This window comes from Scylla paramamosain, chromosome 1 (assembly GCF_035594125.1).
Source record: "Scylla paramamosain isolate STU-SP2022 chromosome 1, ASM3559412v1, whole genome shotgun sequence".
NCBI classification, from domain to species: domain Eukaryota; kingdom Metazoa; phylum Arthropoda; class Malacostraca; order Decapoda; family Portunidae; genus Scylla; species Scylla paramamosain.
Genome location: NC_087151.1, coordinates 40,146,910 through 40,168,185, shown reverse-complemented (window position 1 = coordinate 40,168,185; position 21,276 = coordinate 40,146,910). Strand labels below are relative to the sequence as shown.

At 42.6% G+C, this 21,276-nt stretch overlaps 1 protein-coding gene across 1 annotated transcript in view; it reads right to left on the bottom strand.

Annotated features, from left to right (window-relative positions):
• The window catches only part of LOC135105489 (protein gooseberry-like), a 69,803-nt gene extending 54,638 nt beyond the window's left edge, over window positions 1–15,165 (bottom strand). Inside the window, exon 1 of the mRNA XM_064013621.1 lies at window positions 13,289–15,165. Within this exon, the coding sequence (XP_063869691.1) occupies window positions 13,289–14,138 (850 nt within the window). The 5' untranslated portion in view covers window positions 14,139–15,165. The remainder of the gene's footprint in view (window positions 1–13,288) is intronic.
• Window positions 15,166–21,276: the final 6,111 nt, after the last annotated feature.

Sequence of the window (21,276 nt, the reverse complement as noted above, 5' to 3'; positions counted from 1 at the left end):
TTGAAGAGGAGTACCTATTACGGAGGAGGAGGAGGAGGAGGAGGAGGAGATGCAGCAGACGTCCCACAACAACGAGGTGGAAGAAACTCTCGCTGGGGAGATCAGGAAAGTCATTCATTGCAGGGAATCGCGGAATTCTATTTATCCTCCACAATAACAACAATAACAGGAAGCTGCAGTCAGTCCATTCCTTCCCGCGCCACTTTATCCAATCACGGGGGTAGGATATGCCGCGGGGTGGAGGTAGGGAGGAGCTCGGAGGGAGAGAGGGAGGAAGGGAGGGAATAGTGGCATCAGAGCAAGGTGGAGGAAGAAAGGGGAGGGGGAAGAGAGAGATAGAGAGAAGGGGAAAGGCCGAAGGGAATGGAGAGCAAAGTCAACTCATCCGCGGAGGGAGAAAAATTGAAACACACACACACACACACACACACACACACACACACACACACACACACACACACACACACACTCACATAGAGGGGGTGGCAGGCAGGTAGGTTGGAAGGCTTGCAACCCGCCGGCGCCCGAGGAACACATCCATTCGCAGCCAGCAGCCTCGCGCGCCATCCAATCACATCTTTGTTTACAAGGGTCAGTGGGATATGACGCGGCGCGGGAAAACGGATGGCCTGTGCAATGGCGGGCTCCCGGGAGGGCCATTTTGGCGGGTAATTGGATCCAGTTTGATTTACGCTCGCGAAACACCTGATTTTACTGATGGGGCGGCCCGGCCCAAACAAATTGCCTGTCTCAATTTCCTGTGATACCCTTTCCATCATTCCCGACGGCGGCGCTCAATTTATGCGGCGTGGTGACCTATGGCTTCCCAGGTTTGAGGGAATGTGTTGTTATTTATAGCTGAGCCCCGGGGAAATTCGTTCAAAAGTTCGCGTCGCCTCTAATGTGAACTGTGGGACGTAAGGAACGTTTAATTTCAATAATAGTATCTCGTTAGAATATTGCTCGTGTCATGCGGGAGGAAAGGAGGGAGGTGGGAGCGGCGGGCTGGTGGGATGGGGGGGAGAGAGAGAGAGAGAGAGAGAGAGAGAGAGAGAGAGAGAGAGAGAGAGAGAGAGAGAGAGAGAGAGAGAGAGAGAGAGAGGACACAATGGAGGGGAGGGAGAGAGAGGGAGACGGAGGGACAAGTCGTGATATATGAGTGTATAAAAAGTTGGAGAATCTGTCAATAGTACATTTCTCTTTCTATCGTAAGCAGCATCGCGCCTTTCAGCACCAGACCCCGTCTCCTGAGTGGCTGGCTGAGCTCAGCGGCGACGCCAGCACACGGCAGGAGAGGGAAGGTGCCCGAGCGTCCTTCCGCCCGGGAGCAGCGACTAGCCTCCGCCACCTCCACTCCCTCCCTCCTGCCGCCGAGGAAGCAGGGAGGAGGAGAGGGAGGGGGAGGAGGAAGGCACAACATAATCATCGCCGACAATTATTCCCGTAATTCTCGCAAAAATAAACAAAGAAAAAGCTTTGAGTAACAGTATGACTGGAGAGAAAAAAATTCGTGTAACTACGCAAATTCGAGTAGCTGAGCTGATGTTGATGGCAGTATTTGCAGCACGCGCCTTTTCTTTATTTTATTGACGAGTCCGGTGTGATCACCTTTTCCAGGACAGCGGCGCGGCCTCACCCCAAGCCGGAGAGGATCACGGCCGGCAAAGCAGGTCTCGCGGTGGGGGGCGCTGCGGTCACAAGCTGCGGCAGGAGAGCTGAGTTGCACGTTATTGTCGACAATCTGAATTTTCCGTTTAATTTTTACCTCCAGAGTGACTGTGGAGAGAAGACACACTTAAAAAAAGAGAGGAGGGGTAGAACTGTTGTCTCTATCGTATGCAAGCTTCCTTCACTGTTACAAGGAGGGGACTGCGAGTTTAGATGAATATGCAGTTACGTACAGACCTTCACAGCGATTGCACAAAGATAGAACAGAAAAGAAGGCTAGAACTGTGCCTCTGTAAGCTCCCTTTACTAAATACAAGAAGGGGACAGCAAGTTTACATATATTTACAGACACAACATTCAAAGTCACTGTGGAGGAGAGACAGGAAGGAAGAGGACCTGTAAAGCTACCTTCTTTATCGCATCTGAACTCCTTTCACTGCTACAAGGAGGTTACTATGATTTTACATGAATTAACAGTCGTAGACTTACGTTAAAAGAGACTGCATAAAAAAATAGAATGAAAAGAGGGATTCAGCTGTCATCTTTATTGCATCTGAACCCCTTCCAATGCTAAAAGGAGGTAAGTGTGAATGTACGGGAATTTACAAACACATGGATAGATGTTGAAAGCGACAATAGAAAAGATAGTTAAAGAAAAAGAGAGAAAAAGCTGCAATCTCTCTCGTACAAGAGTTCCCTTCACTGATGCAAAAAGAGATGGGTGAAAGTTTCTATGGAGTTGGAGGCGTTGAGATATCAGAGCTTTCCGTCCTTCAGTGGTGGTGTGTTTTCTGTAGCTGTTGAGCAAGTGACACTGGACTTTGTAACTTTATCGGATGGTTGCTGATGATTTTGCAAGACTTGATTATGTAACACTACACGGCTGCTTTTGTACAGAGAGAGAGAGAGAGAGAGAGAGAGAGAGAGAGAGAGAGAGAGAGAGAGAGAGAGAGAGAGAGAGAGAGAGAGAGAGAGAGAGAGAGAGAGAGAGAGAGAGAGAGAGAGAGACTGTTTACACTTCTCATCCAAAGAGCAAACGAAATAAAATGAGTTGCTAATATGAAGAGCCGAGTAATCACAGAGGGTCAATCGAAATATTAATTACGAACACATAATAATACTTTTCAGTTCGCGTTAATTTTAAGTCAGTCCAATAATGTAATTCCAATTATGCAGACGGAGCTCATTATATATTGATGTTTTAGTGTTTTCAGCAGCCATTAGTGGAGCCGAGCATGAGGTAATTAATGCAAATAACGTTCATGAAATGCTTTTTTTTTTTTTTCACCCTGCCTCTAAACAGCACAGTTGCCGAGGCTTGTCAGCACACAGGTTTTAGCAGCGCGTTTTAGCAGTTTGCCATTTCAAGCCATAAATACAGGAGCAACAATACATAGAGGTGTGTGTGTGTGTGTGTGTGTGTGTGTGTGTGTGTGTGTGTGTGTGTGTGTGTGCGCGCGCGTGTGTTACCCTCTACAAAAAGGAGTGAGATGTCTACCATGAAAAGAATCCCCTACCACCACCACCACCACCACCACCACTGAACCGCTTCAGTTACAAGTCATTTATTATTATTACTACAAGCATCACCATACCACTACCACCACAACAATAACAACAGCACTCTGAAATCACCACAATCGTTTCTAAAATGTAACACCACCACCTTTTCCACCACCACTACCACCACAACAATCAACAGCAAAAGTTCACAACCACCACAGAGACCTCAACTAATTCTAGTGCGCAAAAAAAAAAAAAGAAAAAAAAAATCCTGCAAAATTAACAAGGAAATTATAAACCACCTCTACACATTCCCTTGGCACTACTTCAACATCTTCAAGAGAACAGTAAGTCACTTCATATACTGGACTTGTTAACTGTTACGATCTCCGTTGGCGATACACCGCATTAGATCAGTCAGTCTTGAAGGAGCGGCACACAGTACAATGAACTCCTTTAAGTACAGTATAAAGTTGTCTGTTTAGTATTACTTCCTTGTGGCTTACGATGGCTCCGGCGGCGCCTCGTTCGAGCATAACATATCAGTGCTGAGATGGACACCGGCGGCAAGAGTAACGTGCATTCTTAGTCTCCTTTACCGGGCATCGAGCAGACGTGGAACGCTAGCGGCAACAAACTAGATAATACAGCGAGAGGTGTTGAGAAGGAGGGCGTTGGCGGAATGAATGGTCTCTATTTTTAGTTTCCCACAGTTGGAACTATGATTGGTGATCAGGGAGACGCAAAAATAGCCAAGAATAAAACAACATGGGATTCTTTGCTCGTGCGCGGAGTTGCTACTGTAGGTAAACAAAGGAGAAAGGGGTAACTGCTTTTACCATTTCAAAAGAATCTTCCGCAAAGGCTATCGAAGCATTACGGAAAGTAAAGCACATACTGCTATTTCATCTTGCGTTTTCCTACATTTTCCTTCCATTCATTACTAAGGCGCCTTGATGAGATGTCACACAATCCATGGGAGATATAGCTAGAGGGGCAGGGCAGCACTTCAAACAGGCTGTGAAGCAATACGAAAAAAACAAAAAAGTAACAAGCAAAAATCTATCACAAGACGATTGTTTGATAACCGCTACTAGAAAAATAAATGACTAAAAATAAATAAATAAGTAAATAAACAAATTAAACTAGATGTAATTTTTGACCCATTAATTACGAAAACGTCACCAGGAATTTATAAATGGTATCCAAAACTAAACTGAAGTAGTGCCATGACATTGAGGAGGATAAAAATGGTTTGTATTTACATATGCATCACACACGAGGATTTCCCCGCCATGGTGCATCATTACACCATCACGGCAAACAAATAATAAAACATATTAACGAAAATGCCTGACTACAGTGACTCCTACATAAGCGCAAAAAGATTACCGTTCTCTCATTTCAAAAGTAAAACATTAACTATTGTAATTGTAACATACTCCTCACCATAGCTTATAAAAATGTATTATGTAGGGAGGCTCTAAACATACATCGCATCCTTTATACACTAAACTCTTCTCTTTGGAACAATACATTTAAATAAATATTCAGTGCTAGAATATCTGAAAGACTTAATCACTCTTACATTACCCAGTGGATGTTTTGCCTTCCATATTACACAAATGTTCAGACTAACACACAACGAGGAGGCAAGTTTACGTTATACAAGTTATTTATTAAATCTCCATCAACACTACCACACACTATCCTTTTCACAGACGCTGTCATGCACCGATACATTGTAAGGTTCATCGGTATATATCACACGCCAGAAAAGATGCGATCACAGGCGGCAAGCTCCGAGGTTTGCACAAACGGTTTGCTGCAAAAACACCGGACGCCGCGGCGGATAACCGAGGAAAGTATGATTGCAAGAACTGAAAAAATAAGCTTTCAGGTCTGGCTGCCACTGTTTTCAGAGGAGGTACGGGAGGCTGGGTGTTCATGCAGTTTATATATAGACAGTATTGCTCGGGGAAAGGAGAATCAGAGGTGTGCAGACGTGGAAGGCTGTGAGAAAAGCACAACAATACACAGGTAGGCAGACGGGTAGACAGGCAAGCAAGCGGACAGGCAGGCAGGGAGATTGATAAGTAGATATGTAGGTAAGCAGGTAAACAGGTAGGCAGACAGACAGACGGGGAAAAAAAAATAGGAATGCAGGCAGGTGGGCAGTGAGGAAGGTCGGCAGGCAGGGAGAAAGAAAAACAGACACAGACGGGTAAAAAAGAAAGTAGAGAGAAAAAAAAAAAGCAGGCAGGCAGGTAAGCGCTCGTAGCGATGTATGTATTTTGCTTTATGATACTGACGAGCAGCACATTTACTTCCTTAATTTACGGCGCTGCAATAATATTCAGTGAAAATGATGCAGCTTTGTAGCGCATTCACACCGGATAATGAGGATCAGGATGCTCTCCTACGAACGGAAAAATAACAATAACAAAAAAAAGTTAAAAAAAGAAAAGCAGAATAAAGAGTTGAAACGCCGACAAACAATAAAAAAGGGAGGAAATAATGAATACTAAGTAAAACACTTGATACTGTATACACATCAAGCGAACAAGAAAACCATCAACATTAGGAGACAAATGAGCTTGGCGGGGTGAGGTAGGCAGCAGAGGCGAGGCAGGGCGAGGTGGTTCTCTAAATAAACGCCAAACACCTACCTACATTAAGTCTCTGTATTACCTACACATTATAATGCTTTCATTTTTCCCCTCCACGGTCTCAGAAGTACGACTGATCCCTTCCGTTTCTTATTCTCATCCCACCCTGAGCTCTTGTTAATTAAGGGGGACTGGAAAAAATGGCTTGCTGCTCGCTGCCGCCGCCATGTGCAAGGAGAATATGAAGACAAGGCACCAAGGCAAGCCCCTCTCCCTCATCCCTACTCGCTTTTCCCCTCAAATGGATGAACTTCAGGTTAGTTTAATAAATGTTAATGATGTGTACCGGACTTCCTTCTTCCCTCCCTGTCCACCTGGATTGCTACATCTGGCATCCAAACACCACCGGACAAGATGGTAAGAACTGCTAGCGAGGCGGAGACTGGGCAAGAGACAGACCTTGTTTACTATAGTCAGCTGGGGCGGGAATTCTTTGGGAGATGAATGTGTAGACCTCTGCTGGAGACAAGTAACGTGAATGTGTGTTGCGGCGTACTTTCCTTGCTACAATGTGTGAGGCAGAGAGCATAACTATCACTTGCATGCCGAAAATAAAGGAGGGTAGTTTTTCTGTGTACTTGCATATTAAGCTTACAGTGTATATTACTTAGTGAAAATTTGATTTTAGTATTTTATATCATTATGTACAACAAACTAAAGTTGCACAGTAGGCTACAGTTTATACGAATGATTGTTGTTGTAATGATTACTCTCTGTACTGTACAGTTTCCATAAGTACATTATATGTACAGTGTAGTTTATACGAATGATTAACTTCAAATCGAGGATAAAAGTACACACACACAAAAAAAAAAAAAAGCGCTCACTTTTATTTATGGGTGTGCTTTTATGGCGCAGCCCTCACCTATGAACACCGGGGCCACCCATCTACCGCCCCTCCCTGCCCTGCCCGCCCTCCTAATCACTGTGAGCGCTGCGGATGTGATACAGATAAAGCCCAGGTGATAGTGGGTCTCAGCTTACGAAGCCGGTTCCTTTCTTCCCACAGGCGTTGCTGAGCGGTACTCATCGAAGTTTGGGAGAACACAGCGGTGGGTAACCAGTAAAAAACATCCAAGCTGTATGCTGGGATTCGAACCCCGAACTTCCTGTTCTGAAGTTTGACTTACTACCGCCGCTTTTGATATGCTTCACTTCATCTATTATTCTCTCAGCAACGCGAGTGATCTTCAAGAAATTCGTAATTCTTGCGACGCCTCTGACATGATTTAGCACGCTACATCAATTAGAGGCCATCGAAGAGCATAAACCACACAACATACTCGTACATCCCCCACACCTAACATACACACAGAACACAGATTCCGACTCGCGACTCGTCCTGATTGCCTCTCTTCGTCCCGCCACTAGCCAGCACCACGACAAGCATACCCAGCTACTTCCAAGATTTGTCAAAGTTTAATCACAAATCACAACAATGGCACCCTAACAAAATACCCAGTCAAACTGCAATGTGTACGTGGCGGCACTTAGGGCAGACCAGTGCAATACAATGCTATACAACACAACGTAAGCAAGATACTCGCACTTAGGTTTAGAGGTGTTCTTCACCATCTAACAGAAGCGGTCGTCACGTACATGGTGCTGGTGGCAACACAATGACAAAGCGCATCTACAATCACAATTCAGCGCCACAAGAGAAAGGCTATAGCTGTAAATTTATGTGAGAGCGGTACCTGCTGAAGGAGCATCTGACCGCTTCATCCAGAAACCAGCGTAATGTAATAGTAGGAAAGTCAGAAAGAACATAAAAACTTCAGATCACGAAATACAAATCGCTGCAGAACAAACGTCTTCAAGAAGTCGCCTGATTAACCATGACAATCCATGATATTTTATGACAGAAGCAGTTGACAGTTTGGAGATTTCTATCCGATTAAATGTTGAACAGTTTGACGTTATACTATCCACATCCTCATCTTGCGGCATGCAACATGTCAACTGTTTAAAGTTCTTGCCACAAGTGATGTCTTCACTTCCTTTAGCCGCACACGAGACTGCTATCTTTGTGGTGTTTGTGGGTTTCCACATCTAAAAGTACTGTTCAGAGTTATTCCATTAAGTGGATTACAACATTGACTTCGACTGCTCTAGCAGCTTAACATAGTTTCCGCTTGTTCTGTTTATCCTTTCAATGAGCTACTCTCCTTGACACATTTATACTGTTAATATTTCCTTGAATGACACTTGAATGTGATTCCCTTTTCTCTTCTCCCTCAATTAATTATAGATTAAGCTTGATCTTTTGACTGCTATGACTTCTGAAGCTTAATAAAATTACTGATAACACACACACACACACGCACACACACACACACACACACACACACACACACACACACACACACACACACACACACACACACACACACACTTCTAGATTAGACTTAGCTTTAGGATAAATGTTAAGTATTTCCCCACCCCCTCTGTACATTTTCAGTTTGTTAACTGCCTAAAGAATAAACCGTTTATTATTATTATTATTACACACGCGCACGCGCGAGCGCGGCATACGGCGGGGTGTGGCTGGTGCATAGCGAGTGACACCTTGGCGCCGAGGAGTGAAGACTGCAGCGCTATCCAGATATTGGCGGATAGAAGCAGCAGCACCGACAAATAGCCGTATTTCGTGTGAAACTGTGCTTCTTGGAACATCTTTCCTATGTGTTGTGGTCTTTGAGTTGTTAAGGTAACACTTATTCCCTTGTCTTCATTCTCTTCCAAGTCTGACATTCTCTCCAGCTGTCACGTGAGATTTTCAAATAATGTCCCATTTAAAGAGCTAGTCAAAACTTTTTGACGCACTTCCTTTTCGCTTTACTAGTTAAGGTTTGTTCTATCCCAGCCACTTTCTCCTCCATCGAGTCTACAAACGTAGTCTAGCTCAATCACGAGTATGTCTCTCTTACAAACTAACTCCGCCTGTATCATTCCATTATGTCCTGTCCACTGTACATTCTTGACTACTTCTGCTACGTTCAACAACGTTCTCTTTGCTCTGTTCTGTTCTCCCACGCAGTTTACTTATGGCATTCTGTAGTTTATTTAGGATAGGGGCTCGATATATGCAGACCAATAGATCTTGTTTATGTTCTATAATTCCTACATAGGATGACGATGATGATGATGATGATGATGATGATGATGATGACGATGATAATGGTAATGATGACGAAACTGATGATATAACTTCAAAGCAGTTTTCCTATTTCTCTTGTGTGGCAAATCTAACCGAGTAAATTGATGCTGGAGGTGAAGAAGACGTCTAGTGATAAGTTAATTCCTGGCATGATCTCCTTGGGCTAGATACGACGCAATTATTTTTTTCTTTTACATCACGTTGTATTGCTTTACCTGGAAAAACCCAAGATTGTTGAAGAGGGACAAGTGGATATCATGTGGTAGATGAGAATTAACAATATTGTAGTAAAGAAATAAAGACGAAAAATGATGAGAATCAAGAGACAGAAATGGACATGGTACTGATAAAGGCACACGTACAGAGAATAAAGATGGTGTAGAAAGGGAGGTGAAGAAATACAGATGGAGGTAAGAGAGTGAAGACGGAGGATGGATAAGATAACAAAGGCAGAACTGATACTAATAAAGCCAGATGCTCACAGGAAAACAGATAGGCATAAGGAGTGGTGAAGTGTGGAAATAGGAATGGATAAGGAAAAATAATGATGAAGAGATTGAAAAATCCTGATTTAGAGAGCATGCAAATAGAAAAAAAAAAGATAAGGTAATAATGAGCTGGATGAGACAAAGACAAGATCAGATCACAAAAAATCACAAGAACATAAGGAGACTACAAAGCCCCAGGTTATGTACACAAGGCAGCCCCTGGAACTTAAATGTGTTGAATATAAAAACGCAATTACTTTCAGATCGTAACATGTGAAACAAGAACACCGGTGTGATATGTACTAATGAATACTTATTTTACTCAGAAGCTGAGTGTATAAATCAATAGATTATTAAGACGCGAGTTCCACATAACAATCACATTAGTTAAACATTATCCATGTAACATTATATTTTCTGATGATATGGACCTCATATGAAGAAAGAGCATTTAGCGAACATTTGTTCCTTCCATTTTTTTTTTGTTTCATAACGGGTGACCATTTCCTGCACTGGAAGAAATAAAAATGAACAAATTAAGATAACTGACTTATTAAGAAGCTAATTAGCTAGCTAACTGCCTGAAAATGACCTTTCTTACTAACTACCAAATTTATTGAATAATATACTAACTCTCTAACAAGTTGCCCAGCCAACTAAATAACTAAATAATTTTGTAACAACACAACAAATTAAAATATTTACAAATTAAACAATAAACTAGATAATTAACTAAATAAAGCCACTAAGTTGTAACTGATTAACTGACTGTCTAACTTACTAACTAACCAATAATTAATTTACTGTAGTAGCTAACTAAATAATAACTATCTAACTAGCTAACTAAAATCCGAAAAAAGGGCAAATGAAGGCTGAGGGACTCACCGCATGAAAAATTTGCATCGCATAACACTAAAACTCACTTGAGCGGAGAGCATTAGATATGAACACCCGCCGCCTTACTTCACCCATTGCCAGCGCTCATGTAGCTGTGTGGGGGGGCAGGAGTTCGTGACACGCACACAGTCTTTGTTGGTCCACGGCGAGATGATCAGGAGGGCGAGAAAAGATTGTTTTGGAACGTGGCAGTGGTGATGGTTGTGCTGCTGGCGAGCATTGAATGATGGTCATGGTAGAAAGATGCGGTGATGGTGTGTGGTGAATGGTAACAGTAATGGTGATGAGGGATGTGGTGGTGATGTGTAGCGAATCGAACAGCGAGGGATTTGTTGTAAGCTTGTGTGTATGATGGATGATAGTGAGTTATTTAAAGAAGGTATGTGGTGATGGATGTGATGATGGTTTGTGGTGAATAGGAACAATAGTGATGAGGGATGTTTAGTAAATGATTTCGATGATTTGTTGATGGTGCGTAGAGAAGAATATGATGATGGTGCATGGTGGATGATAGGCTGAGATGGTGAGTGGTGAGTAGTGAGGGATTTGGTGGTGCGTTTTGACATGTGTGATGACACTGAAGATTGAGAACTGTAGAGATCTAGATAATTTCTATTACCAGTACAACCAAACAAGATGGAAAATGATAGGCATGATTTATATATAGGAACTGCCACATGAAAGTATTCTTGCGGCTTCCTTTCTTTTCTTATGTAAACAACTGTGACTATTGAAGCATAGATACATTTTACTGTGGCTGCAGAAATCTGAGACACACGCATGCTTTCGTATTCTTAGCGAATAAAACAAAGACCAGAATAGGATTTCTTTCCTGACAAATTTGTATCGCCATCAAGAAAGAAAGAGGCATTACACACTAACACTGGCACACGCACAGACGCACTAACTAACCACCCACACACACAACCACACCCACACACACGCATCTTATTGGCTGTTCTTAATCGCTTCCGTAATATTCCCTTATATGTCATAAGAAAACGCTGTCATAAAATAAATAAATAATAAAAACCTTACTACTACTACTACTACTACTATCACCACCACCACCACCACCACCACAACTACTACTACTACTACTACTACTACTACTACTACTACTACAACAACTACAACAACTACTACTACTACTGCTATTAATTACAATTACAACAATGACAATAGTAATAAAATAATAGCAACAACAACGAAGCCAATATTTTATAATCATGATTACATATATTATCATAACCCTCATTATCAGTGGCCGCATTAGTAATGACGATGATGATGATAGTAATAAAAATAATAATAACAATAATGGTAATAATAATTACTGTTATTATAATTATTATAATTATTATTGCCAATAACAATATCGATAATAATAACAACAATAATAATAATAATAATAATAATAATAATAATAATAATGATAATAATAATAATGATAATAATAATAATAATAATAATAATAATAATAATAATAATAATAATAATAATAATAATGATAATAATAATAACAATAACAGTAATAATAATAATAATAACAGTAGGTAAGAATAGCAACCAGTGACAGACAGGCGTCCAGTCTTGAAAGATCGAGACACATAAAACCAGTTTTTCTCACACATGGAGTACAAATATAGGTTCACATGGTTAAAAATAAATATTTGTATTATTTGACGCAGTGTACAAATTTGAAATGCACACACGCACACGTACGCCCACCCACCTTCGCACGCACATACACTCCTCTCCCTCCGTACACACACACACACACATACACACACACTAATGCTGATTTTTTTTTCTTCTCTTTTTTAAGGTGAAAGGTAACATCTTTATTTATCTAGTTTTTTTTTTTTCAAAGTTGCTTTATGCTTTTTTAAAACTTTTATTTCGGTTGTTGGAAACATATTATATGCTTCGTGTGCTAAATGCTTTGCATGCTTTATATGTGCTTTATGGCTGTGATGTGCTCTGTGTGTGTGTGTGTGTGTGTGTGTGTGTGTGTGTGTGTGTGTGTGTGTGTGTGTGTGTGAATATTTCATATTTTGTGTCTGTGTGGGCGAGCTTGACTAGCCAATTTTAATATTCTACACTCGACCACTGGGTTTGTAGATGTTTGTCTCTTGTCCGCGGCCTCCAGTAAAGGCGGGCTGGCTGGCGAGAAGGTGGGAGTGATCAAAGAGCCGGTATTAATAATAGGTTTCCGAACGCAAAACTTGTTGATTTTCCGTAAAGGCAGCGTTGCTTTTATAAAAAAAAAAAAAAAAAAAAAAAAAAAGCCAGTCAGGAGTCTGCCTCGTAGCACTGGTCTCCGACTGTCCGCGGTCGTCCGCCGCCGTCCCTGCCACACTGCCGCTACTCCGCCAACACGCGGCTGTACTTGCTTCTTTGCCTTAACGAGAAGCTTTGCGAATCGATTGACTCAAACATTTTGCTGCTGCACACACTAAACTCATTACTAAGAAATCTGTGGCACAGATTATTGTCTTCAATAAGAGTATAGCAAGAAATGTGATGTGCGTACCACACATTCACCTGACACCACTGATCGCCGCCGCCTTCCCGCCACCCGCCACACGCCTCACAACTTACACGGCAAACAGAGGCTGCTTCTTGCTCCTTGCGTGTGTAAGTGTATATATATATATATATATATATATATATATATATATATATATATATATATATATATATATATATATATATATATATATATATATATATATATTATATTATATTCGTATTGCATGTAATGAAAGCACACACAATAAATAGTAATGGCAATACAGATCACAAGGTCTAGAAAATTAAGAAAAAATAGTCAGCTTGTCGCGGGTCAGCTAAGGTCAAGGATGGGTCAGTTTACAAGAGCAATGATACACAAGTATTACCTGGCGTGTTGCTGTGTCGCTGGAGGTCCGCGGCGACATCCGGCGAGCGGGTGCGAAGCGAGCAATCCCCGAGGCTGGAGTGGTGCAGGCTAGAGGTGCTTTGTGAGAAGTTAACGGGCGAGGCGGCGGGCGATCCAGGAGTCAGAAGACCTCTGCTCTCTTCGTCAGTTTTGGTGGCGGGGTTGCTGTCGGCGTTATTGCTGTTGTTGTTGATGACGTCTTGCGAGCGACTAGCAGACGCGTCACTGGTGTGCAACGCCTCGCTCGGCTCCAGCTTGATTGGAACTCGACTCTTGTCGTGTCCTTTGGCTTCTTGTGTAGAGTCTCCGTCTTGCATGGTCCGCGGGTCATTGGAAGGGACTGAGTCCGCCTCTTCAGGTTGATCCGGGGCCTCGACGTCCACTTCTTCGTCTTCATCCTCGTCACGCGAAGTGGGAGATCGTCGCTCGTCTTCAGACACACGCCTGTGACGTTTGGGGCTCGGGTGGTCATAGCGAGGCGGGGAAGACGGTGATGGGGGCGTGGGTGAGGACGGAAGGTGGTGGAGGGAGAGATGGGACAGGTGTGGTGGCCTGTGTGTCATGAGGAGAGGCAGAGGGTAAGGGAGGCAGCCACTGGTGATGGGCACACTGGGATAGCGGGGCAGGTCGAGGGGCAGGCCCATGGGCAGTCCCGTGTGCTGCAGAGACACCCGCAGGTCGTGGGGCCCCGAGGAGTCGGCCTCGCCTGTTCCTGGCGTGTCGGGTCGCACCGGGTCTGGTCTGGCCGCTGACTGTGCCAGGTACTGCACGCTCAGGGCGCTCTTAGTTGGGTCAAAGGATTTAGACACGAATTCTGTAAGTTTTTCCATACTGAATCCTCGCGCTGGCCACACTACTTCACGGGAGGAGGGAAGGCGCGGTTCTGAACATCAGTATTTGCTGTGTTACATGTTCAACAAGTGTCAGGTCGGAGGGCCAGGATGGTCCAGCAGCTTGGTATCGGTACACTCGCCCAGCACCTGAGAGCAGACCTCCAGCTGGGCCACCTTCAGCGTGCAAACTCCGCGAAACAGGCCGCTGAACTGAGTCCTCCCGCAAATCTCCACCAAAAGAACCTCCAGACAGACTCAAGTCCCTTCAGATTTCTCGGGGTCCATCCACGACCGGTCCGGTGACAATAATGGGATAAGTTAACTAATGTGAGTGTATTTAAGCCAAAAACACATGAATTGGATCACTTGTCGGTCAGGATTGGCACTCAACCCATCTTCCACCAATCAGGGGCAGTCTTCATCAATGATACAAAATGGTGGGCGGGGACAAGGATTCCTGAAATTTGTCTCGTTGCCAGCACTGCGATCAGGTGTGTCTTGCCGCCTGTGTTTGCAGGCCTAGCAAGGAGGGTTTTACCTTTCCTGGCCATTAGACGGGAAGGCAATGCGTCCATAATTGCCTTGTGAGGACCTGGATAAGCCTTCTGAAGAAGAAAAGAGGGAAAAACAGGCAAGTGAAGGGCAGCCGCCAACTCGTCTGGCACAAAATGGTGGGAGGGGCCTGGTGATTGGAGGGCGGGGCGTGCGCGCGCTTCCCCTCACCGCCAAGGAAGTGTGGCTGGCGGCGGCCGGTTAGAGGGGCGGTGGCGGCGGGCGGCCCGACTTCCCCCACGCCGACCAAATTCCCTCGCTGACTCTCTTCTTAATTATCTTGATTAGGATAATAAATTGCCCCAACTATTAATTACATTCTCTCATTAACAAGAAAGTCGAGAGTTCGCGGAAAATCGTCACTGCATATTCAAATTTCCTGGCCGGCGTTAATGAGACTTGGGCCATCCCGAGCCGCGCGCTGATGAACGTGGAGGCAGCAGAAGTGAGCGAGCCGCGGCCCGACACTCGCTCACACACACACACACACACACACACACAGACTTGGTGCTCCCCGTCCTCCTTGGCTTATCGTTGTGTTTGTCATCATTAAAACTTTTCATCACCAGCCCGTCATCTTCGACTGAGAATACACACACACACACACACACACACACTGTAGGCCTTACACATCTGCAACACAAAGTCTTATTTCACATATATGTTTCAAGTAGGCTCCCTTATTCTACACACCTGCATGCGTGATAGGCCTAAATTGTACTACAGGCCTCGTTATTTTCCCATACCTACAGTATAACTTTCGGCTTTAATATTTGCAATACATAATTTTTTTCACTATTTTTTTTTTCGCAAACTTTCTTCACCGTATCGCCATCACCATGATGTGATATACTTCTTATTTTCTTGGCAGTGAATGCGATTATTATCAAGACTCATCATCACTATTATTTTCGCAGCAAACATGATTATTTTCATCTCTCATCATCACTTCATTTTCTCCGTAAAAGTACTTGGTCATCACCTACTCTCTTACCGAGGCACTTAAACTTTTTGACACTGGGCAGGTAATGCATTAATTACTGTTTTTTTTCTTCAAAACGTAAAGAGTTCGAGACGGTGACAGCTTATTTAGTGATGATAATGGTGTGTTTCGTCATTTTTTACTCTTGTTTGTTCCTTTTGTTTGAGGTGGCGACGGCAGCGGTGATGATGGTTGGTAGGGTTACTGGTGGCAATGGTGGTTGTAATGTATGGTGTTGGAACTAAACTCTTTAAAAATATCGACAGAAGAATTTCAGAATTTTTATCATTGTGGTGGTGGTCGTAGAAGTGACTTACAGTGACTCGTAACCTAAAAAATATTGACAAAAAAACTTATTTTAGAATTCATATATTCCTTGTGGTGGTGACTTAAAGTGGATAAGAGTATATAAGACATAAAAAGAAAATAATCTGCGACAGTACTGTTGTTAGCAAAGAGTTTGGGAAGAGTTCGGATACATATCCAATGAGCTGATTCAGGAGAAAGCACCCTTGAAGCAGCTCCCCCGTGACCCTCACTGCGACACGAAACAGTTAGCAGCACCATAAGCAATGCGTAAAGTCTTTATAAGCATCAACAAGAAAGTTGGCGATGAAAAAGAATAAATATTGCAATTTCTCCCCATATCAAAGATTGGCTGGAGAACAAGTGAAGATGTCTCAGAGTGACTGGTTATTAGGGAAAGGTGTACCAAGTGACAGTCGACGAGTTAACTGAGACCGTCTCTCACACAGTCTTCACATCTTAGGCACAGGTGTCAAGGACTTCAATTCTGTTATAAGATTTTAAAAGAATGGTAAAGTTGTGGTCATGAGTAACCTTTTTCTCTTTATTTCTAGCATGTTTAGTGTTTTGTGTCACTGTTAAGTCAATAAGTCCTCTGATCAGCTGACAGTCTCCTTACAAAACCCAACTGACAGACTTTCAACAGGACAGATGGCTTAGGCTGACTGAAATAAGTGTGGCATATTGCTCGAATATTGACCCTGACTCCACTCCAAAAATTCAATGTTACGTCTACTGATCTATCTCCTAAAACACGACAAATGATAGACTTTCAGCACGAAAGAGGGCTTAAGACTGATGGAAATAAGTGAAATAAGTAAGTAAGTAAGTAAGTAAGTGGAAATAAGTGAAATAATATTGCTCGATTTTTACCCTGACTGTACATTCTCCCCCAAAAATTTAACGCTAAGTTCTCACATCAGCTGACAGTTTCCCTATAAAACAAGAACACGATAAACTTTCAGCACATCAGAGGATTTGAAGTTTGTGGAAGTGAGTATTGACTCTGACTGTACACTGCCTCAAAGAATTCACTGAACTCTGTAAACTCCAAACATTCTGAGATATGTGAACTAAGAACTTTGCAACAACTCTCCCTGAAGGTTTGTGTGGTTTATTTCAGCACAGCATATTCAAGCATGTGAATAAAATAACAATATGCACCGTATTCCAGTGACATAGATATAAGTAAAGTGTCTCATCAATACCAGACATACCGGCTATTCCAAATCACGAACTCATTTTGACATCCATCGTGACCAGACGCTGGAAAACATTTTGTTTCGAGTGTATGCACAAAAGCCTCGTTATAAAACTGTCTGCCCACCTCTCCATGTCCATAAATCTCATTTTTAGTGTTTCCTTTGTCCTCCTAGTCAAAATAGTTATAGCAGCAGCCGCAAAACCAAATCAACCTCTCATCAACGACCGCCTCCTCTCTTAATTATGTAACATACACGCTGAGGAGAGCGCATCACCACATGTCTCTTCAACTTTTGACATTTTGTGATTAAAGAAAGAACTCATCTAGGCATCTTAAGCTAGCGTGGCGAGGTATATAGTCTAACCGTCCCTCGTGCGCTGGGAAACGCATTTGTCTATTAATAGCATCATATTGAAGATGCCAGTGACAAAGACAATTAATGATAGGAAATCTACAAAACTTTTGGTTTCCCTTCGCTATACCTGGCATTGGGAATTGTTAAAAATTGAATGAGATGGAAAGGCAGAACGGGAGAGGCGAGATGTCAAGAAAACATAGCAAGAAAAGCTAGAAATCTCATTAATAACTAAACAAAAGCTAATCCTCGAAGAGCAACACACATCATTTCACCAAGATATACAGAGGCTTCACGAGATGTTGCACTTGTCCTTCATTACTGCGCTCTTAGTATAATCTAGACTGTGCTTGCCGAACCAAAGCTCGTGATGAAAAAATACTAGAGTCAGACATCAGTATGGAAAGGCAAGGTAAGTGTATCTGTATAAATTCATTAGTAGACTGCATCCACGAATCAAATGAACCACTAATGTGAGGCAATGAGAGGTACAACTATCGACGGGATCGGCGGAGAAGACTCATTCAGACATTAAATTGATGTAACAAGAAAACAATTGTCATTGGAAAATTAATTAGCAGAATGTCCACTTCACGTCAATATAAGGGGCACTTATAGAAACTCAGAGCAATGAAAATAGCGATCAGATATACTACTAGTGCCTGTCCGTCTGTCTGGTGTGAAATGGCTAGGGGTGACTGAAATCTGGTCCCGGAAAAGCCAAATTAAGTTTATCCTTATTGATATTTTCTAAGGGGGATAGTTAGTGATGGAGGAAGAGGGGATGGTTAGTGAGGTGAAGAAATTTAGGATAGAAGAAAGCAAAGTGTGGAATAATGAAATAAGTGGGAGGATAAAAGAAGACAGCCCGTCAGTCTTACTGTTCATTAACTTCTCTAAGTTCTCGGCTCGCATAATTCATTTTTTTATTTTTTTATTTGGTATTAGTAATTTAGGGATGGGCAAACTTCCTATAGACTTGACACTGGAAAACACAAATCTCACTCACCATCGTACCTGCAATTTTGATCTTAAAGTAGTAATTTTATTATAACTGAAATCTCTCCGGGTACAACAGATACAAGCATATACACAAATAAATGATCAGTGATGTACAAATAGATAGTGTTGACTTTTTAGCAGAAAGTATTAGTGTCGTGTTATGATCATCAATATGAATATTACTATTGTAACGTTCGATGATTCATCACAAAACAGGAGGTTTATAAATGGAAGCGCACGCGCGCGCACGCACTCACGCACATGCACACACATACACACACACACACACACACACATACACACACACACACTTTAATTCTCTCTCTATTAATAAGTATACAATTCACTCTCTCATTATCGGTTTCTCTGATTCGCAGATTCTCGGCTATAAGTTTATTTTGGACCGTTGTACCGCAAAGCCCTTGAGTCTATTATACGTACACTGTGGGATGATAGAGGAAGAACAACTTATACAGTGTACATTAATTTGCTTTACAGTGAAGTCATTTCAAAATCAAATTATTGCAGGGACGTAAGGTCACCAAGCATACCGTGACTGTGTGCGACTCGCTCATTGAGAGGTGTCCAGGAACGGCTAAGTTTCATTTTCTGCTCAACAACTCGCGGGGCATCGCGCTTCTTTAGCTGCAGCAAGTAATCACCCTTCCGTTGAGGCCAAGCATCCTAAGACACCACTGCGAGTCAGGCACATAAAATCCTGACAAAAGAAAATGTTGAGAGCGTCTGTAGCCGAAAATCAAATACTTTAGTTTTTATTTTCCGTTACTGTAGCCGAAAATAAGCGTCGGTCAGAAACAAGGTGAGGCAATTGCCTCCCGCCGGACATATGATAAGGAAGACTTGCCAAGAAGCATCTCTACTTCAGCTGGCGGAGCCTCTCTACAGGAGTAACGCCTGTTGGGCTGTGCGTCTTTCGTGTTGCGCTATTTGTTTTCAGTGAACGGGGTAGTTAGTAAGGAGGCGCAAATAAATAAAACAACCTATGAACAATGAACTAGCTCCTATTGGTCACTACTACTGAACACCACCATCATCACTACCACCATCACATCACCGCCCACCACCAAACTATCTTTTATAATTACCATGGCTGGGCACACGAGAGAGAGAGAGAGAGAGAGAGAGAGAGAGAGAGAGAGAGAGAGAGAGAGAGAGAGAGAGAGAGAGAGAGAGAGAGAGAGAGAGAGAGAGAGAGAGAGAGAGAGAGAGAGAGAGAGAGAGTGCAAATTCCATTGTATCATTTTATGTAGCGAAATTATGAAGCTGAAATGTAAAAATTCGTGGGGCAGCATAAACCTTTACATGCAAAACGTGTAGTGTGTTGGGCGGCGTGTCTGGCAGGCTGGGGGGAGCAAGTGCCGGCTGGTGGTTTGGGGTTTGATCCTCACGCACACACACACACAAACACACACACACACACACACACACACACACACACAAACACACACAAGCGCCATACTCCCTAAGGGTCGGCACAGAGGGAATAGAAAGAGGAAAGACTGAAGGCGACGTTCACCTGAGACGTGTGTGTGTGTGTGTGTGCGTGTGTGAGTGAGGTATGATAAGTCTCACCCTGTCCTAAACCACGTGGTCTCTCTCTCTCTCTCTCTCTCTCTCTCTCTCTCTCTCTCTCTCTCTCTCTCTCTCTCTCTCTCTCTCTCTCTCTCTCTCTCTCTCTCACACAACACCTACTATGTATATTTTATGAGCGAGTAATAAAGTGTTTCTCAAGACTTGGTGTGTCCCGCCCATCCTCCACTCGTCTTGCATGTGCTAAGTCTGATGGGCTCTGCTTGATTAAGAGTTGTATCCTTCCCTCGCTCGTCTTCTTTAAATCAGACAGGTTTTATGGAGGTGCAGCTTAACCTTTACGCTGCACCATGGGTTGTTACTCACATGTACCCTGTTACCACTACCTCCATTACCACCACCACCACCAGCACCGCCACCATGTTCCTCGCCGTCCCACAGCTACCACTATATGTATGTTTCAGTGAGTCTCGCACCACAACCACAACCACCGGCGCCGTTGTTACCGTATGTAGTTCAATGCATCATCGTCACAGTTACTACCATACGTTCCACTATATCATTAAAGACTGTGTTGCCATTATATATTTAACTGAAAGACAGTTTTAATTTCCTCAATACTCCTTTTTCTTAGTGGTTTCTTTCCTTTTATTCTGTTGGCGTTGTTATTAAACTACTCCATCATCGTCGAGGTTTCTGATACACTCGTGTCCCATTTCTATTTTTTTTTTCAAATTCTTTTCTCCTAAAGCCTACTTTTCTGCTGCAATCCTTCTCTTTCAGTGATTGTTTAGCTCTTCTTTTACTGCTTTGTTTGTACACTTTCCAGTTTCTGTGGTCTTATTCCTTAACATCATAAAATCCTCTTCCCTTTCATCTCCACCAAAATATTACCTAAAGACGATGCAATACTTTATGTCCTTTGTACAAACTCAAATAAGAAACTCATATTATCATGACACTTCACTGTTTAAGGAAAGAGGGATCGTCTTCTCCAGGCATCTGTACTCTACTTAACTTGATCGTGTTATGGCAATATCGCCGGTAACATAATAATCATAGCAATAATGATGATGATAATAATAATGATAATAATAATAATAATAATAATAATAATAATAATAATAATAATAATAATAATAATAATAACAATAATAATAATAATAATAATAATAATGCCAAT